This window comes from Neoarius graeffei, chromosome 6, assembly GCF_027579695.1.
Source record: "Neoarius graeffei isolate fNeoGra1 chromosome 6, fNeoGra1.pri, whole genome shotgun sequence".
NCBI lineage: Eukaryota > Metazoa > Chordata > Actinopteri > Siluriformes > Ariidae > Neoarius > Neoarius graeffei.
This window is the reverse complement of record NC_083574.1, coordinates 70,723,772-70,745,421: the sequence shown is the minus strand read 5'-3', so window position 1 is coordinate 70,745,421 and position 21,650 is coordinate 70,723,772. Positions and strand designations below refer to the sequence as shown.

The window sequence follows — 21,650 nt, the reverse complement described above, 5'->3', positions numbered from 1 at the left end:
TCATGGCACGAACAAAGGAGATTTCTGAGAACCTCAGAAAAAATGTTGTTGATGCTCATCAGGCTGGAAAAGGTTACAAAACCATCTCTAAAGAGTTTGGACTCCACCAATCCACAGTCAGACAGATTGTGTACAAATGGAGGAAATTCAAGACCATTATTATACTCCCCAGGAGTGGTCGACCAACAAAGATCACTTCAAGAGTAAAGCGTGTAATAGTCGGCAAGGTCACAAATGATCCCAGGGTAACTTCTAAGCAACTGAAGGCCTCTCTCACATTGGCTAATGTTAATGTTCATGAGTCCACCATCAGGAGAACACTGAACAACAAATGGTGTGCATGGCAGGGTTGCAAGGAGAAAGCCACTGCTCTCCAAAAAGGACATTGCTGCTCATCTGCAGTTTGCTAAAGATCACATGGACAAGCCAGAAGGGTACTGGAAAAATGTTTTGTGGATGGATGAAACCAAAATAGAACTTTTGGTTTAAATGAGAAGAGTTATGTTTAGAGAAAGGAAGACACTGCATTCCAGCATAAGAACCTTATCCCATCTGTGAAACACTGTGGTGGTAATATCATGGTTTGGGCCCGTTTTGCTGCATCCGGGCTAGGACAGCTTGCCATCATTGATGGAACAACGAATTCCGAATTAGACCAGCAAATTCTAAAGGAACACATAAGGATGTCTGTCCATGAACTGAATCTCAAGAGAAGGTGGGTCATGCAGCAAGACAACGGCCCTAAGCACACAAGTTGTTCTACCAAAGAATGGTTAAAGAAGAATAAAGTTAATGTTTTGGAATGGCCAAGTCAAAGTCCTGACCTTAATCCAATCGAAATGCTGTGGAAGGACCTGAAGCGAGCAGTTCATGTGAGGAAACCCACCAACATCCCAGAGTTGAAGCTGTTCTGTACGGAGGAATGGGCTAAATTTCCTCCAAGCCCGTGTGCAGGACTGATCAACAGTTACCGGAAACGTTTAGTTGCAGTTATTGCTGCACAAGGGGGTCACACCAGATACTGAAAAGCAAAGGTTCACATACTTTTGCCACTCACAGATATGTAATATTGGATCATCTTCCTCAATAAATAAATGACCAAGTATATTTTTTGTCTCATGTGTTTAACTGGGTTCTCTTTATCTACTTTTAAGACTTGTGTGAAAATCTGATTATGTTTTAGGTCATATTTATGCAGAAATATAGACAATTCTAAAGGGTTCATAAACTTTCAAGCACCACTGTATATGTTACACAATGAGGCATACTTATTTAAAAAAAAAATGATAATTTCAGTAAAATACTTGTAAAACTACGATGTAAACAGAGAATATAAAATAGCCGAGTTGCTCCAAACGACCACTACATGACGTCATCGCATAAGTCAAGCCCATCTGGCATCTTAAAAGAAATTAATTTCTCTCAAACACTATTTAGTCTCCAAAAATAAAAAGTTTGGTTTTTGAAATCCGCGACTACTTTTACGTAAAATAAGTTTGAGAATAAATCTGCTGGAGGATCCCTTTAAATCACCATCACATTCCTTGGAAGCACATCAAATTTTGTGACACTTTGTCTATGGAGGCACTGCAACTGAAACACTGCAATATCTTAAGAACCACTTAATCTAAAAAAATTGAAATTCAGTGTCCTTGTATTTGCCACTTACGTGGCTGAACATGTTGAACCACATAATTCTACCATTGTTTGAAACTTCTGCAAGGCTGCTTGGACCCCAATGATAATAAAAATTATAGCCAAAAGTGGTTATCATTATACCAACAATTTTTTTGTAAAATTTCAAAATACTATCAGATAAAAAAATTTCATTTTTGAAACTGCTTATCCATTGTGGGTTGTGGGTGAGCTAGGGCCAACTGCAGCTGACATCGGGCAAGAGGCAGAGCACACCTGAGACAGGTTGCCAGTTTGTTACAGGACTAACACAGAGACCTATGTGCAATTTAGAGTAGCCAGTTGACCTAATTCACGTCTTTAGACCATGGGAGGAACTCGGAGTACCTGGAGGAAACCTACACAGGCAAAGGAAGAAAGGCCCTAGTCAACCAGCAGGTTTGAACACGGAATTTGTTTGCTGTGAGGCAACAGTGCTAACCTGTGCATTATTGTACCACCCAAATAGGCAAGTTGAAAGAGCGAGAGAAAAAATTGTTTACTTTGGTGGTCTTACGCAGCCTACAGTTTCAGAGATGGAAATGTGAGGAATTTACAGAGAGCAAGTCTAAGTGTTACACAATGTACTGTTAGTGCAGAGCACAGAAAATAATTCTGTTTGAGCTCAAGATTTTATTTGTAGTTAACACTTCATATTATTATTTTTATACATATATGAACTCACCAGCAATCTTTTTCAAAGTGGCTGTGGAGAAGATGTTGTAGTAATGAAGACCAAACACTTTGCCAAGCTTTTTGCACAGCTCATTAAGCTCTTTCAGACACGTCTTCACCATTTCCTCCCTCTTCGAGACACTCTTGGTCACAGTGGCTTTTTGCTTTCTAATGCTAGAAGCACACTCAGTCTCATAAAAATTCACCTGCAACAAAAACAAAACATGAAAACTGATGTTAAAAAAAGGGGACCAATTAGTACCATGTAACTGAGACCATGGAAACAAAACTCAGTATTGCTTGGATTAAGGAATTCTATGATTAAAAGAACAACCAGACACACTGTCACGTTGACATGCATTGGTGCTTGGACCGCGTAGCGCAACACTTAAGCTCTGTTCCTGATAAGAGCGCAATCACAAGTGGTGCATATAATGACACTCACAACATGCAGACTTTGCAAAGTATATGCGCTGTATCTTGTATCTTATGTTACCAAGCCTTTTGTCTCTATCACTTTTCTGATTTTGACCCAGTTTGTGTTTTTGGACTTTGTCTTACCTTGGATATCCTGTCTGTGCCTCGCTTGACCATTGCCTGTTTTTCAACTCTACCTTTGTCTCATGTTTTTACTGATTACCTGCCCACTTTAAATAAAACTCCCTTCCTGCGATTACATCCATCTACCACCCATTACATGACACTCTTGCAATGCACTACAGAGAAATAAATTTGACAAAATTTTGATGGTGTATAAAAGAACCTGTACCTCAATAAAAAGCTAGTAATAATGGAACTACATCCTGAGCACTTCCTATGGCTTTAAAAAAAAAAAAAAGTCCCAACCTGCATGATGCCACTGATGACGTCCTTGGCTTTAAGACCAGATGATATGTAGGCCACAGCTTGTCCATTATTAGTAATATACAGATCCTCCATTAGAATGTGGTCCAGCACTAGTTTCTTAAAGAGCCTTTCTGCATTGTGTTTGGAGTACGCTGCTCCGATTCCATACATGCCTGACTTGATTCGGGCGTTTTTCGAGCCTGTGGAGATTTCATGGTCAAGACCTATGCAATTTCACTGAATTTAAGAACAGGTAATTGCTGACACTTACCCAGAAAAATGTCAACCAACATGTTCAGAGTGAGTCTGTTTTGCTGGAAAGATCTGGCAAATTTGCCACCGACCTTCTCACAGTTTTCCTGTATGAACCGCGCAATCTTCTTCACATCCTCAGTCACATTTCTTGCTTTGTATTGCTAAAAGACACATCATTTTTATATCAATAACACAATGCGTGTAGACAAAACCAGCTCTCTTATACATCCCACCCTTTCCCCTTTGGTTCCCCAATTTCCACCCAGGTATATTTCAATTCAGTGGGAAATGCTGGAAACTGGGTGCTCAAATAAGTAAAAAACACTAGCCGACTTGCTGGATGACTTAAGGGGCTTACGTGTGGCCGGGCACAGTTGTCACAGACGACCTCTGGATGCTGCTTGCAGAAATCCGTATTAAAATTGTGCTCTCCGAAGTATGCAAGAAGCTGGATCCTCCGACACTCTGTCACATTTTCACAGAAATGTACCATGCTGTGCAAGTTGTTTGTGTGAGTGGCTTTGGATTGGTGGTTGCCTTCTTTGTCCACTGAAGTGACATCATGAAAGCATTATTACAACATTACAATGGTAACTGATTGTAATAAATTATCTGCCAGGAAGAATTTACTATTAATTAAACCATAGTGCAGTTGAATTCTTGAATCTGGTCAGAAGGTGTGGATTAAATGTTATACAACAGTCCTGGCTATAACAAATGATAAGTTTATAAACAAGTTATTGTTTCTATAGTAACCACTCACACACAGACACTCTTATGGTAAATGCATCACAAAAACTAAAATTGATTTTTTAAATGAGTAATTTAACAAAGAAAAATTTTATAATCATTGATGAGACTTTTTTGAGAAGACATTCATGTAACATTTATGGAAGGAGCCTCAGGTGTCAGCACTTTGTAATGCTCATGGTACACATGCTTTGCAAACTTTCCCAGCATGGGAAAGCAGTTTACACGTTTTACACAATTTCTGATTATCATGAGCTATAAGCCATAATCATCAAAATTAAAAAAGGCTTGAAGTATTTCATTTTCATGTACTGAATATAGAATATGAAAGTTTACATTTCTGAATTAAATTATGAAAAAAATAACTTTCACAATATTCTAATTGAAATGTACTAGCATATTTTATTTATTTTTTATATTATATATATATATATATATATATATATATATATATATATATATATATATATATATATATAAAATGCTATATGTGTGTGTGTATACACACACACACACACACACACACACACACACACACACACACACACAGTGGTGCTTGAAAGTTTGTGAACCCTTTAGAATTTTCTATATTTCTGCATAAATATGACCTAAAACAACAACAGATTTTTGCACAAGTCCTAAAAGTAGATAAAGAGAACCCAGTTAAACAAATGAGACAAAAATATTATACTTGGTCATTTATTTATTGAGGAAAATGATCCAATATTACACATCTGTGAGTGGCAAAAGTATGTGAACCTCTAGGATTAGCAGTTAATTTGAAGGTGAAATTAGAGTCAGGTGTTTTCAATCAATGGGATGACAATCAGGTGTGAGTGGGCACCCTGTTTTATTTAAAGAACGGGGATCTATCAAAGTCTGATCTTCACAACACATTTGTGGAAGTGTATCATGGCACGAACAAAGGAGATTTCTGAGGACCTCAGAAAAAGCGGTGTTGAGGCTCATCAGACTGGAAAAGGTTACAAAACCATCTCTAAAGAGTTTGGACTCCACCAATCCACAGTCAGACAGATTGTGTACAAATGGAAGAAATTCAAGACCCTTGTTACCCTCCCGAGGAGTGGTCGACCAACAAAGATCACTCCAAGAGTAAGGCGTGTAATAGTTGGCGAGGTCACAAAGGACCCCAGGGTAACTTCTAAGCAACTGAAAACCTCTCTCACATTGGCTAATGTTAATGTTCATGAATCCATCGTCAGGAGAACACTGAACAACAAACGGTGTGCATGGCAGGGTTACAAGGAGAAAAACCACTGCTCTCCTAAAAGAACATTGCTGCTCATCTGCAGTTTGCTAAAGATCACGTGGACAAGCCAGAAGACTGTTGGAAAAAAGTTTTGTGGACAGATGAGACCAAAATAGAACTTTTTGGTTGAAATGAGAAGCGTTATGTTTGGAGAAAGGATAACACTGCATTCCAGCATAAGAACCTTATCCCATCTGTGAAACATGGTGGTGGTAGTATCATGGTTTGGACCTGTTTTGCTGCATCTGGGCCAGGACGGCTTGCCATCATTGATGGAACGATGAATTCTGAATTATACCAGCGAATTCTAAAGGAAAATGTCAGGACATCTGTACATGAACTGAATCTCAAGAGAAGGTGGGTCATGCAGCAAGACAACAACCCTAAGCATACAAGTCGTTCTACCAAAGAATGGTTAAAGAAGAATAAAGTTAACGTTTTGGAATGGCCAAGTCAAAGTCCTGACCTTAATCCAATCGAAATGTTGTGGAAGGACCTGAAGCGAGCAGTTCATGTGAGGAAACCCACCAACGTCCCAGAGTTGAAGCTGTTCTGTACGGAGGAACGGGCTAAAACTCCTCCAAGCCGGTGTGCAGGACTGATCAACAGTTACTGGAAACATTTAGTTGCAGTTATTGCTGCACAAGGGGGTCACACCAGATACTGAAAGCAAAGGTTCACATACTTTTGCCACTCACAGATATGTAATATTGGATCATTTTCCTCAATAAATAAATGACCAAGTATAATATTTTTGTCTCATTTGTTTAACTGGGTTCTCTTTATCTACTTCTAGGACTTGTGTGAAAATAATGGAAATAAGTCAACTGTCCTACTGAAGTGTAGGTGTACATACTGGCTATTAGTCTTTTGATGCGAATGGCATCAGTGTAAGAATAGAAGAGAACACAGTGGGAGATTTCTCCATCCCGGCCAGCTCTGCCTGATTCTTGATAGTAGCCTTCCATTGACTTTGGTAGGCTGGCATGGATCACATAGCGTACATCAGGCTTGTCAATGCCCATGCCAAATGCAATGGTGGCACATATGACCTATATAGGATGGAAATATTTAAAATTTTATATAAAAATATTAGTAATTTAATATGTTCCTGTAATAGTGATTAATCATTAAATTAACATGTCTGCTTTGCTTACTAGATGCATGATACACTTGAATCATATTAGTAATCAAAGACAAAATTTCTTGCCCATACACAGTGTACACACAAAAAAAGGGTCTGGAATGTGCACACGCAACCTTCCATGCAAAAATTTGGATTACAAAGACAGCGTGCAGGAATTTAAGCATATAATCATGTAAGCTTTGATGCATGTATAGAGCCATATGCAAAATTTAAACAGCAGATAGAGATATGTAGAGAATTAAATGCACACCATTCTTGTGTCGGATCAAACCTTTATACTGCTTTGAGTGCGCTAAGGGCTTGAGAGCGCTAATAATATCAAATAGTACCTTTAAATTCAGAGAGTTGTATGCAGGATGTCATGCACTATTTGGACTCTTGGGCCATGAGTAACAAAATGGAGATCTGGGGACTGCTTCTGGGAAGCCAAGATGTAGGGCATGTTTCCTTGCTGCTCCTGAGTCGGTGACCAATTTATAGATTTAACCTTGCAAAGTTGCATACATTTTTGTCCGAGTAGACACCTGAAGTGATCAACAAGCTATTTAGAGCATCTCTGAGATACTTTCAATATTTAATGTACAAGCTGCAATGACATCTACCCGATCCAAAATAGAGTCTGCAAGAGGAGGTCGCTGCGGGCCTGTGACCTCTTCTGATGTGGCTAACACTAGGCTCTACTGAACTGCTAACTGCTGCTCTCCATGATGGACTCCCTCAAGACGGATATCTTCAGTTAAATTAATTCTCTTTCCACCAACCTTCAGTCAGAGAGATATCAATTAAAGACGAGCTCAAAAAGTCCATCGAAAGTATGCAAAGCAAGCTTGATGTGCATGGAGTGGCCTTGTCGGAGCTGAAGCATAGTGCTACTGACCACAGCACTTGCATAAGCAAGCTAGAGGGTAATGTCAACTCACTGCTAACCAATGTGACATACCTGGACACAAAATGTGAGGATCTGGAAAGCAGAATGCGGAGGAATAACAGCTATCTCCTTGGAATACACTCCATAGCCAACCTCAGGAGGGGAAACCTCCGTGACCATTTGTCATCAGGGTGCACTTTTTCCACATCCGCAACGATATACTGAAGAGATCCAGTGAAAAGTCTCCTCTCCTTTATAACGGAAGGAGAGTTTTGATATTTGGGGACTATACCACGGCTGTAGCCAAGAAGCATTGTTTATACGTGTTTGTGTCTTATTTGTTTTTGCTTTTTGTATTTCCAGTACCACTGTCAACCATGATCCTTAATTTACACTGTATCCTTTCCTTTACATACCCCTCTCTTCAGAAAGAATGACTCAGCCTGGAGTAGCGTGTCCAGCTGGTGGGAGTAGCTTTAAATTTTCTTACTTGGAATTACAGGGGCATCAATAACCCAGTTAAATGCAGCAAGATGCTCCATCATCTTCCTCCAAGAAACTCATCTCAAGGTATCGCAACACTTAAGTCTCCGGTGCAGATGGGTGGGTCAGGGGTTCCATTCCTCTTTTCAGAGTAAAGCGAGAAGGGTGGCTATTTTACTTCACAGATCAGTACCATTTACATGCTCTAATGTGATCGCTGATCCCAAAGGTAGATATGTTACTGTTCGTCGTAAGTTGTTCAATACTAAGATACTCTTTTTGAATATCTATGCTCCTTACTGGGACAACGGTGATTTTTTTTTAAATCCATTTTTTCTACACTCCCCAATATGTCTTCCCATATGCTCATCTTAGGGGGTGACCTTCACTGCTGGGTAGACCCAAATTTGGATCGATCCTCCACCAAATCTACTACCCCTTCATCTTCTGCTAGGGTTATACGATCCTTTATGTCCGAATTTGCAATCTCAGACCCTTGGAGAATTTTTAAGCTATCTAAAAAAGTATACCCCTTTTTTCACCAGTTCATCACACTTTCACTCGCATAGACTACTTTCTTGTAGACAACAGATTGCTTCATGCCATATCTTCATGCTCCTATAACCCAATCATTGTATCTCACCACGCTCCTGTTACTATGAATGTAGTATTTTATAATATTGATAATACGCGACCACCTTGGCGGCTAAATTCCCCAATTGCTCAGTAATGAAAATTTGGATAAGACTTATAATCATTCCCTCAAGCTTCTGTCAGGACTAATAATACTCAGAATATTTCCCGTTACAGCGGTCAACACACCAAGGCTGCCCTCCAAGTCCTCTGTTTGCCCTAGTCACTGAGTCCCTTGCAATAGCACTCCGTTCCAACCCCCTTATCAAAGGTATAGTCAGATATGGTTCTGAACATAAACTGTATGCTGATGACTTACTGATGTATATATCTGATCTCTCCGTCTCTGCTGCCATTTCCACCTTCACATCCTTCAGCCAATTATCAGGGTACAAACTGAATCTAAGTGAATTGATGCCACTTAATGCAGCTGCAAAAAGTTTCCCCTTACATACCTTACTGTTTAAAGTTGCTCATAGAAGAGTTTTATTTATCTTGGGGTGCACATTACAGATAGATTTGAAAAATTCTTTCAGACTAAACTTTGTCTCCTTTTTAACCCGCATCAATGAGGATTTGGAGCGCTGGTCTGCTTTACAGCTCTCTTTAGTTGCAAGAATTAATTTGATTAAAATGAACATTTCTCCCTCAACTTCTATATTTATTCCAGTGTTCACCAGTTTTTCTTCCCAATTAATTTTTAAAAAGATTGATGGTCTGATTATGCCTTTTATATGGGATAGGAAAACAGCTTCTGCAGAGGCCTAGATCGGATGGGGGCCTGGCATTACCAGACTCTAGGTTCTATTACTGGGCTGCCAATCTTAGGATCGATCAGTGTTGGTTGCAGAGTGGGGTGGTGTCTCCATCCCTGATGTGGCTGGAGATGGAGACAGCCTCATTCAGACCAGTGTCCCTGCCTTGCCTTGTTCACTCCTCCATTGCAGGCCCATACTCTTCCTTCACCAAAAATGTATGTGTTAAAACAACATTAAAGACCTGGAATCAAATTTAGACAGCATTTTGGATTTCAGACACCCTTCTCTCTACTCCAGTAGCCTCAAACCCAGCCTTTCCTCCATCTATGGCTGATAGCGTTTTTTCAATATGGTCTAGCCTCGGTATTAAAAACTTCAGAGATCTTTATATCAACAATACATTCGCTACATATGATCAACTATCAGCTACATTTGATGTCTACAGGCATCATTTTTTTCAGATATTTACAGATCCCAGATTACCCACCCTTCCTACTGAAACACAATTTGACACTTTCTTCACCCCACTTCCTACTCTGAAAGGCACGCTGACAATTTATAGAAAAATTTGTTCTCTACAAACCATTTCATTGAATAATATTAAATCAGCATAATATTATACATCTTCCATCTGTGCTCGGCATGGTCTAATGCAATGCAAATTTTTCCATAGGGCCCACTGGACCAAAGTAAGGCTATCCCGGATCTATAATGATATGAACTCCAACTGTGTAAGATGTAATCAGTTACCGGCAAATAACGTGCACATGTTTTGGGGTTGCCCATCTCTGGCTGGCTTCTGGGAAGACATTTTAATACACTTTCAGAAGTAAGCAGCATACAGATTGAACCGGTGCCCATAACAGCATTAGTCAGGGTTCCTCCAGCTGCACTACATCTGACCAAAATTAAAAAGGATGCGATCGCCTTTGTTACTTTGCTGGCAAGACGACAAATTTTGGTCAGATGGAAATCTCCTGCACCTCCATCCCTTGCCATTTGGATTAAAGACATTTTAAATTGCATCAAGTTGGAAAAAAAAAAATCAAAAACACATTGAAGGGGTCTGTGAATAAGTTCTGGGCAACGTGGACCCTTTTTTCCCCCCTCTTATATTAAGCGATTGGATTTCCCTGCAATTTCAAGTTAATTTTTTTTAAATGGTCATTCTCTTCTCTATTTTTGGTGTATGGGGGTGACGGCACACTGTACTTTGACAGTGTATAAAAACCTTAGAATGTGGACTACACTGTTCATTTGATCTGGTTGACCTGTGAAATAACTTAGTCATATTATGTTAGTATTTTCTTCTTTTTTTTTTTTAAAATTCTCATATGTTTGTTTTACACTCTGTTGCCTCGTTGTTCTTAATGTTATTTCATACACCTAATGTATAATTTACAAGTGCAGTTATTTTGTAATGCAGTTTATACTAAAACATCAATAAAAGGGAAGTTAAAAAACAAAATGGAACTCAATGCCAAGAAAACAAAAGAGATGTGGTTTTATTTAAAAACAAACAAAAAATCTAACACCCCCCCCCCCATCTTTACGTATTAATAATGTGGAGCTTGAAAAAGTCATGGCATTCAAGTTGCTTGGAGTTGTAGCACAGGATGACTTAAAGTGGAACTCTCACATAAGGCAGCTGGGCCATAGAAGGTTCACGCTGCACGCTGCATGCTGCACGCTACACGTTCACGTGAAGAACCGGACCCTGGGCCATTAAACTTCAACTTTTCTCGGTAGTCGTCCATTTTATCTCCCTAGACCTGTTCTGATTGGCTGGCGCGGCGGTGACCTTGGGGTCGTGCATGCATTGACTGGAATTTCCATCTTCACGCCTAGAAAAAAGTGTGCATGTTCATTTCTCGCTTCACGCGTGAAGTGTGCAGCGTGCAACGTGAACGCCGTTCTATGGCCCAGAGCAAGTCATGCTACGTTTGTCCACTTTTCTTTACACGCGTGTAGCGTGCAGCATGCAGCGTGAACCTTCTATGGCCCAGCTGCCTAATTGAGTATTGACAGTAAAGCTAGTATATGCATTTATTATATGTGTGAGCATGTTGGAAAGCTGGTCTTCCTACTGAGGTTGGCCTTACTATCTACATAAAGATTTGGCTCTTGCTAGAACATGCCAGTCCCATTCAGGGTGGTTTGCCTGAGTATCTCTCTGTGGAGCTACAAAGAGTGCAAGACTGCTGTCTGAGGACCCTTGGACTTCCAGAGGACACCCTGGAACCACTGTCCCAAAGACGACGCACTATGAACTTAAACATATGATGGAGAGTAACAACTTTAACTACTTATTTCAACAATCTGTGCCCATACACAACTAAAGCCTAAGGAATAGGAAAAGTAACCAAGCACTGCTATAATTTATTGATTTTTTTTGTTTTAGAAGAAACCTTTATTCGTCACATGCACACTTCAAGCACAGTGAAATTTATCCTCTGCATTTAACCCATCTGAAGCAGTGAACACACGCGCGCCCACACCCAGAGCAGTGGGCAGCCACACTAGAGCGCCCGGGGAGCAGTCAGGGATTCGGTACCTTGCTCAAGGGCACCTCAGCCCAAGGCCGTCCCACGTCAACCTAACTGCATGTCTTTGGATTGTGGGGGAAACTGGAGCACCCGGAGGAAACCCACGCAGACACGGGGAGAACATGCAAACTCCACACAGAAAGGCCCTCGTCAGCCACTGGGTTCGAACCCAGAACCTTCTTGCTGTGAGGCGACCGTGCTAACCACTACACCACCTTGCCACCCTTATATTTTATTGTAAATATAAAAGACACTTTTCACAATAGTGTCTTAACGAAGATATTATTATTATTAACCAATTCACATCTCCACCCACTAGACGAGCAGACTCTTCACGCTGTGAAACTGTGTGAGAATGTCATGTGTGTACTGTGAGTTGGGAAGCCCGGTCCAAAGGTATATTTTTACCAAACTTTTTTTTTTTAAACATGTAACTGGCATTTCAGACATGATCCATTTTATTCCTTTTAGGATATTTGTCAAGTCTTAGAGTTAAATTTTGTCATTTAATCTCAATTTCTGACTCGGCTTCCATTTCGTATTCACTGATATTCCTTTTTTTTGCTTTTCTCTCTGCAATTTTATACTACCTCAGTCAAAAATGAATATGACGCCCAATATTTAAACAGCTAAACTAATTTGCATTCACCATTTATGGGTATTTGTGGGTGGTGACCAGGCAAGAGAACAGCCTTTTTTAACTGCACCCATTTTTGAGAAGATGAATTCATAAAGCAGAAACAGCATGTGGGTGGTTGTGCGTATGCAAGGTTTTATAAACCTGATTTTTGTTTTCGTGCACATTCCATTTCCTGGTTTTTGTGTGCATGTACACTTTGGAATACAAGCAAATTTTAAATTTGAGGTCCCGGATGACTAGAAACAGTGGTGGTTTTTAATAAAAGAAAGGTGTGTGATCATCTCCGATAGGGAATAAGGATCATGTGTAAATAACTGTTAAATTAAGTCATGATAAATTATAGTAACTCAGAGGAGGTAACATTGTAGCAAATTAAAAAAAAAGGATTTTAAAAGTCTGTTACCCGGCAACCATCCTGGTTGATCCATTTGTTTTGTACATATTCTCGGTCACTGTCCTTTATCCCAGCATGGTATGCTAGTGCTGCAATACCTGCCCTCTGAAGACTATCTGCCATATTGTCACAGTCATTCCGAGACAGGCAGTACACAATTCCTGAGTCATCTGTGTATGAAGAAGTTTTCTTAGGTTAGTGTTGCAAGATTAAAACAAACATTCATACGATGACTTAAGCTTTGAATGCATCATACTCACATGGATAGTGTTTCATGATCCAGTTAATACAGTCCTCGTCGACCTTCTTGGGTTTTTTAGGTATTACAGAATACTTGAGATTGTGCCTGTTGAAGCTCATTGAGAATCTAGGGTAAGAGCAAACATTGGCAGACATGCATCAAGACTCTTCTCAGTCCAGACACTCAGGTGGTAAAATGACCACCTCCTGGCTGTCTGAACAGCTGAGTGTCTGACTTTTGTACTCTACTCCCTAACGAGATTTTTAGACTGATGGTACTCATAGTCCCTGCCCTAGTAAACTAGCATAAAGATGTGTTTTTGCTACAAAGCACTTCTGTATGTCACTCCAGATAGCAGCATCTGCTAAAGTTGTAAATGTACAGTATATATGTACCCAAAATGTAGACCGGGGCAAAGACAGGTTTTTAATTTAATTTGTGTCGAAAATTTTTGACGCATCATTTTTAGTAATTTTTTTTAACCAATTATAAATATATCGAGCAATAAAAATAATAGAAATTACATAATCATGTGCAAGTATAAAGTAGTGCTGTATCTAAAAAGTCAAAAGTTTTCTCCAACATTCTGAATAAATAAAGATAAAAATAGTTCATGAATTTTTTTATATGCATGAAAAATGGGAAACAATATGTAATATCAATCTATTTGCACAAGAGTATGGGCAGCAGAGAACTTTAAAATCTCAAACAGTGAAACAATAATGATCTAGAACAATCAAAATATCAAAAATATGACATATGTATCTGTCTAAATTAAGCTATTGATACATATCGAAAAAGCTAGAATATGTCAATTCAACAATATATCAATTAAAATAAAACAAGATATCAATATATAACCACATAAAATAGTTTGTAGTAATGTCTTTACATATATTAATAATAGGTCCAGTAGTATAACAGTCATTCAACAACACAATTCAAGTTATTACTCTTAGAATTATCACAAACTGACAGCCACGTGTTATCATGAATCGTTGAGAATTTCACAACATAAACAAAGGAAGTATATTTTACGACATTCAGACGTCAGAGACTCAGACAGTTTACGGTAATCGCTAGATGCATTTCATGTTCACTTCATGTTATGAAGCGACTGAACAACAAATTGAAATATGCCAAAAAAATGACATTTAACAATAATTTAAAAATATTTTGGGTTCTCCACCCTTATGAAACAGGATTTTTTCTTCTAATTTGGGCGATTTTCGTATGTTCTATTTTGGGCCTTTTGATAAGCCTGTAATTTGGGCGCCGTTATATGGTATGTAATTGGGGCTGTATTTGCCCTTGTAGACTATAATTATAAAGACCCTGATGCATATCTTTGCATGAATATTCTTTCAACACACTAGGATCAATTTGACTATAATATACAACTGTGGAAGAATAATGGCCACTATCCAGTCACCCAGAAGAGGATTGTTTTCTTTCAGTGTGGGTCCTCTCAAGACCCCTTTTTTGTCATCTCCGAGTGTTCTTCCTTGCCAATGGATTGCTCATTAGGGATTGGGAATGCCAAGCAGGTGCACTCACCTGTGCTCATACCTAGAGCCCTGTTCGAACAGGATTATATTTTCCTAGGATCCTGCAGTAATTTCTTATTTTAGAGGTGCTACTCTACAACTCATTACCATTTGGATTTGCCATGTTGGCGTTTTTCTCCACCCTCTGAGAAAATTACAGGCCGAATTACATCCTTTTTTTTTGGTTTCTTTTTAACCAAACTCAGCAAATACCTGAAAATTTTAGTCCTGTGTAGATAAATGTCTGATTTTCTATGCAGAGGTCACCTTGCACTGGAGAAAAAAAAAAAAGTTTCACTGCTGCTACTTGCCATATTAATTTCATAGCATGCGTATTAGTGACCCTCGCCCAGAGTAAATGCTTTCCAAATCTCGAAATAAAAAATGGATGTTTTACAAGAGGCATTCAATCATATGCTTGATCTGGATGGTAAAACCATGACTACACACACACTATCAAGAACTTTTAGTTTTCTATAAATAATGATTAGTTGCATCACTGTCAGTTCCTTAAATGCTGAAAAACTAATATAATATTGGCTGGCTTTGAGTGGTCTATCAGATATATTCCATTCAGCTAGCATGATACTGAATGAGTCAAAGACGAGTTCAATGTCATGCTAGCTGAATGGAATATATCTGATAGACCATGAAAAAAAGCCAGCTAATATTAATTATTATTATTATACATGCTTCATATCAGCATTCTCAAAGGCCAATGCTAGCTTACTCTGTGCTGTTAGCGCAGCAGTCCAGTTAGCTTCCACCCGGCGGAGCAGTAGCATTAGCGAAGGCTAATGCTAGCTTACCCACAACTCGGTGCTGTTAGTATGGCAGTCCAGTTAGCTTCCAGCCGGCGTAGCAGTAGCTTTAGTGAAGGCTGATGCTAGCTTACCTGCAACTCGGTACTGTTAGTGCGGCAGTCTAATTACCTTCCAGCTGGTGTAATGTTAACAAAAGCCAATGCTAGCACAGTCAAGCCGATTGTTACTACCTCGCCCAGGACGGAGTCCACCAGGGGGCGAGGTATTGTTTTCGGTTGGGTTTCTTTGTTAACAATATTACGGGAAAACTGCTGGATCAATTTTTATGAAACTTTCAAGCTAGATGGGCATTGGTCTCAAATAGAACCTCCAACTTTTTGGGGGTCATCCGGTCAAGGTCACCAAAAAGGTCAAAATCGTTTTTGTTGTGGCTGCTGCCTCATATAAAGGCGCTAGCCACTATGTCATCATGCTGTAAGAATGTACGAGTGTAGCAATCACACACTGCGCATACACGTGTTCCGATTAAAATGGCTGGCGAGTGTATACAATTCGGTTCACCATTTGAAATAAATGGACTAAAGAAATCGCTTTCAGTCGTGTTTATGCTTCTTACAGATGGAAAGTGCGTTCCACTGAGCTCTAGTGCCGGGCCATTTCGGGGAAATAAGAGTTTCAGTCATGGCGACAGCGTGTGTATGTCAGCCTCGGTTCGGAGGTTTCAGTTTGGAAAACTGCAAGAGGTAAGAGTAGAATAGTATCGACACCTGGTACATTTTACTTCTGTGATTTTTAAATTGTTCATTTTTGTGGCTATTGCCTCATAGAGTAAATATATATATGCTATATTTACTGTATGGACATGGTATGAGAAAATATTATTTATAAGCAGTAGCCACATTATACTATTTTTTTCAAGATATCTTCATGTTCATCAAAAGTGCTACCGGGCGAGGTTTGTTTTCCCTGGCAACACTTGTTTTCCCTGTGTAATTTACTTTGTTACTTTACCTGGCAACCAAAATTCTCTCAAAATCTTCTGTTTTTAATGAAGGCGGCCATGTTTGTTTACAAACTGTCACAGTCACTCGCTAACACGGAAGGTTTATGTCTCGGACACGTGACATTGTGTTGTCTTGACAACGTGCAATATTGTTACAATATTGCACGCTCATTCTCCATTGGGTAGAGTGGCATAATACACAGAGAATAAGTGATATGCCCATATTGCATGCTATCAACAAACCCACTAGAAGGGAATAGAATACAAGTTTTTATTCCATGGAAAAAGTGGCAGGTATGCATAATAATTATTAATATTCAAATGTTGTGAAGGAAGCATGATCATATGACCATGTCACACAAACATTCGGGTTCTAAATACATACATAACATACAACCCTTATACTCGCGCCTCCTGCAGTAACTTTATTGCTGTCCGGATGCTAGAGTTTTATCACTGGATAAACAGAAATGCACAGATAGATAGAAATTTATTACAAATGTCCCCTGATAAACTAATCCAATCTGAATTAGGGTCTACATCTGGGCTTCTCTAAAGCTACTTTATGACAATGTCTATCGCATTATGTAAATAAAATTTAACTTAATATTGAGCACTGTCCAGCAAGGAGACTTACACTTGTGGTCGAGTCATAGCCAACTGGTTAAGGATGTCCTTCTGGACCCGAGGTGTGGCTGTGGCTGTCAGTGCCATGATAGGAACTTTGGGAAACTTCTGGCGCAGTTCATGCAACCGCTTATAATCTGGCCTGAAGTCATGTCCCCACTACAAAAGGATTAAAAACACACTATCATTGACAATCATGACTGGAGAGTTAACTTCACTTAGCTTTAAATTTTTACATAGCATTTAACATTTCTTATATAGCTTGTGCTTAGTAAGTATAAAAAAGTGCATGTACAGCATGTTTGGTTAAAAAGAGAAAAAAAAAACCAACAAATGAGTACTGAACTGTGCAATAAGCATCTTGTCTACCTGGCTGACACAGTGGGCCTCATCGATGACAAAACGAGCAAGCAGACCTCGCTCATACAGATTCTGCAGAGCACTGATCATCCTCCCACTTGCACAGATCTGGGGGCACACATGCACAAGCATTAAAAAATCCATTACAATTCTGCTTTGGGCGGCACGGTGGTGTAGTGGTTAGCGCTGTCGCCTCACAGCAAGAAGGTCCTGGGCTCGAGCCCCGGGGCTGGCGAGGGCCTTTCTGTGTGGAGTTTGCATGTTCTCCCCGTGTCCGCGTGGGTTTCCTCCGGGTGCTCCGATTTCCCCCACAGTCCAAAGACATGCAGGTTAGGTTAACTGGTGACTCTAAATTGAGCGTAGGTGTGAATGTGAATGGTTGTCTGTGTCTATGTGTCAGCCCTGTGATGACCTGGCGACTTGTCCAGGGTGTACCCCGCCTTTCGCCCGTAGTCAGCTGGGATAGGCTCCAGCTTGCCTGCGACCCTGTAGAAGGATAAAGCGGCTAGAGATAATGAATTCTGCTTTGATGTGTTCAGAGTAACATGTTAAACGACTACAAAGCTAGTGCTTCTTATATAAAACACACAGCAGGAATACTATCTGGTCCCCACTAGGGTTGGGCGGTATTACGGTAAGAAGGTATCCCGAGGTATCCAAAAGTACCAACGGTATCGGCCTCATTACCGTCATTTTAAAAAAATATATAATATCTAAATAAATATGGAGTACATGAGGTCATAATATAAAATAATAAATTGAAGATCATCCCGAATAACTGTGTGATCGTATTTTCACTAATTCTATCAATTTCCTAAAGAAGTTCTCATCGCGTGCAGGGTTGTTTATGTCGTTACCATGGCAACCCTGCGTGACATTTGGAGTCTGACAGAAAGCCGACCCGAGGTTATTTCCCGATCCCGTCTCTCTCTCCCCCGCTCATTTCCTGTCTCTCTATACTGTCCTATCTAAAAAAAAAAAAAAAAAAAAAAAAGAGAGACTGAGACCGCGGTTGAAAGATGGCAAGTCAAGATAACGAGTTAGTGGCAAAAAAAAATAAAAAATACAACATCGGCAGTGTGGCAGTATTTTGGTTTCAAACCAAACGAAAAATCTAATATGTCCCCTAAGGCACACCATAGCCTGGGGTACTCCACTTCCACGAGATCTCTCCAATGAGTTGTGTTTTGAGTAGGTTACATGAGTAACAACAAGGTAAAATAATATAACGTATGACATTTGGGATGTGGGTAATAAACGTTTGAAATGTCATCTACTGAAGAAACGGAAGAAAACATCGTAGCGTAAACTGTTAGGTTTCTGGTGGGAATTAGCAATGCGCTTGCTATCTTTGTTGGGTGTGTTAAACCGTATGGATTTAAGTGGAATAATTGTAAGGAGTTATGTGATCAAGACAACATTTTAAGCAAGGTAAGGCCATTTGATGATTAATTTCCCCGCCATGGCATGACGTGGGCCCATATGATTTTGCCTTGTGCAGCTATCACGCATTTGAATTAGGTTCGCCTCATTTGCGCTGAAGAATATGGTTTATCGCGCAGTCTAAACGGACTTGGGTGTTGGTTGATTCTTTTTCTTTTTTTTATTTCCCATGCTTGAAAGGGTATGATCCTGCTCATCGTGTACTTTTTTTTGATGGAGTAGGTGAAATAGTGCTGCAAATGGCGTTTCAACGCAGACATGTGTAAACGACAGTTGAATGCTATTTTCAAGATGAAGGAAGAGTTGCGTGATGCTTTGAAATATCTCTTAATCCATTCATCAATGCACAAAATTCGCTTTGCTGCTTAATCCATACCACAATGCACACAATTCGCTATGCTGCTTTTAAATAGTACATTTGAGGCATAGGCGCACGTTACACAGTAGGCCGAAACAAAATAATATTTTTTTCTCGGTAATACCGTATACCCCGGGAAAACACAGAGACAGTTTAAAGGTATCAAAATTTGGATACCGCCCAACCCTAGTCCCCACCAACATTTGTTTGCTCCATTTCTTTTGTCTGTCGTATCATGAGGAAGTATATAATCCAAGTGCACTTCTTTAAATACTGAACCTTTTCAGGAGTGGCATAAAGCAGTTTGATGACTGGATCGTTCTGAGAAAGCTGCATGTAGATTCGTCCAGCCTCATAGTCACTTTTTTCCCCAGACAAGCTAGTGGCAGGGACCTAAAAAATAAAAAAAAGTCACAGTTCTACAGTCACAACACATTTACAGTAGGGCCAATATTGTATTTATTAAGCAGAATCTTAAAGGAGAAGTTTACATCTAACGTTGTAAGTTTCTGGATCTGATCCACAATAAGGGAACGAAGTGGCGAGATCACCACAGTCACTCCAGCAGAGACGCAGGCAGGCAGCTGATAGCAAAGGCTTTTACCCCCTCCTGTAAAGGGAGGCTAAAATTGTGAAAATTTAATACCCGTTTGATAGATTTGTATTAAAAAAAACAAACAAACAAACAAAAAAAACCGTACACCACATTAGCCATGTTTCCTTATTTTATTCATTTATTTGTGCCAATAACTAGTTCTTAATTGAGCAGGGTCAGTTATGTTTGAGCAGAGGTTGTTAAACTGCATATGAAGTGAATTTTTTTCTGACGCATTTCAATAAACATACTGTTGAAAGATACGACTGCAAAGTTTGAGATGACCATAATAAAAACTGATGTATTTGAGAGGCAAAGAAGTTGTGTGGTTTTAACAAAACACATACACGCGCTACCGTTCAAAAGTTTGGGGTCACCCAGACAATTTTGTGTTTTCCATGAAAAGTCACACTTCTTTACCACCATAAGTTGTAAAATGAATAGAAAATATAGTCAAGACATTTTTCTGGCCATTTTGAGCATTTAATCGACCCCACTGTGATGGTCCAGAAACTCAGGCTACATCCACACGACAACGGCAACGAGATGTTATTTAAAAAAATATCGTGTCCAAATGGGCAACGATCAGTAAAATATCAGGTCCATATGGCAACGCAACGCTTGCTGAAAATGATGCAATACACATGCCACACCTCTAGGGGCGCTGTAAGACGGTCACTTCGGAGACACCAGAACAATAGAAGTAAAGACGCATGCGCATAAACTATTATGCGCGAGACTTCATATTAGCCACAAAGTCAGAAAAATCTGTTCGTAAAATTACATTATAATGACCAAATACAATGAAAAGTATTTTTCCAGTCTCACCTGTGAAAGGTAATCTCATGCGATCTCGTTTGGACGGTAAACCTGTTGGTACAGTTAAATGCAGCACATGAATGAGGCATCTTTATTCTCCGCTTTGACCCATCCAATATGGCGGCGAGGATGACGTATAATTCTACGCGGAAGGCGGCGTCTTTAATGGTCCGGAATAAATTGAATGCTACACGTTGATGGATTAATTTGTTCTTCTACACCCTTTTTGAGGAATGTATTGTAGGACTTAAACCAACATCTGAAGAGGTGAGATCGCTCCTTTTTTTCCCTATTTTTGCTGGCGGGATTGACTCTGCCCTAAGGGCTATTCTCTCTCTCTCTCACTTTGCACCATTACACAATAAATATTCACAGTGAAAATATTTTGTAAGCGCGTTTCATGAACCAAGTTATAGGATTTGTTGACAACTCGCATCGAGTTCGTTACACTTCTACCCGGCGTGAAGCACTCACAGTCATGTGGTTGTGACGCCATCGTAAACAAATCCGTTCTACTCATCCAGACGACTTCGCAACGGCAACGTTGCCAGATCTTTCCACTCTGGAACCCGTTCTCAAAAGATTGCGTTTTGGGCACCCAAAACGCCGGTGCCGTGTGGACGCCAGGCCGAAACGATAAACAATTGTATCGGAGTCACCTGAATCCGTTGCCGTGTGGACAGGGCCTCAATCTGCTCAAAGGAAGGTCAGTTTTATAGCTTCTCTAAAGAGCTAAACTGTTTTCAGCTGTGCTAACATGATTGTACAAGGGTTTTCTAATCATCCATTAGCCTTCTGAGGCAATGAGCAAACACATTGTACCATTAGAACACTGGAGTGATAGTTGCTGGAAATGGGCCTCTATACACCTATGGAGATATTGCACCAAAAACCAGACATTTGCAGCTAGAATAGTCATTTACCACATTAGCAATGTATAGAGAGTATTTCTGA

At 39.8% G+C, this 21,650-nt stretch overlaps 1 protein-coding gene across 3 annotated transcripts in view; it reads right to left on the bottom strand.

Annotated features, from left to right (window-relative positions):
* Nucleotides 1–21,650, bottom strand: part of blm (BLM RecQ like helicase) — a 102,491-nt gene that overhangs the window by 23,738 nt on the left and 57,103 nt on the right. For all 3 annotated transcript variants that reach the window (XM_060924034.1, XM_060924037.1, XM_060924035.1), the window contains exons 7-17: nucleotides 19,774–19,892; nucleotides 19,562–19,675; nucleotides 17,491–17,589; nucleotides 17,132–17,280; nucleotides 13,200–13,306; nucleotides 12,949–13,109; nucleotides 6,327–6,522; nucleotides 3,809–3,999; nucleotides 3,467–3,611; nucleotides 3,196–3,395; nucleotides 2,360–2,555 (exon numbers count right to left, since the gene is read on the bottom strand). In XM_060924034.1, coding sequence (XP_060780017.1) covers nucleotides 2,360–2,555; nucleotides 3,196–3,395; nucleotides 3,467–3,611; nucleotides 3,809–3,999; nucleotides 6,327–6,522; nucleotides 12,949–13,109; nucleotides 13,200–13,306; nucleotides 17,132–17,280; nucleotides 17,491–17,589; nucleotides 19,562–19,675; nucleotides 19,774–19,892 — 1,677 coding nt within the window. The remainder of the gene's footprint in view (nucleotides 1–2,359; nucleotides 2,556–3,195; nucleotides 3,396–3,466; nucleotides 3,612–3,808; nucleotides 4,000–6,326; nucleotides 6,523–12,948; nucleotides 13,110–13,199; nucleotides 13,307–17,131; nucleotides 17,281–17,490; nucleotides 17,590–19,561; nucleotides 19,676–19,773; nucleotides 19,893–21,650) is intronic.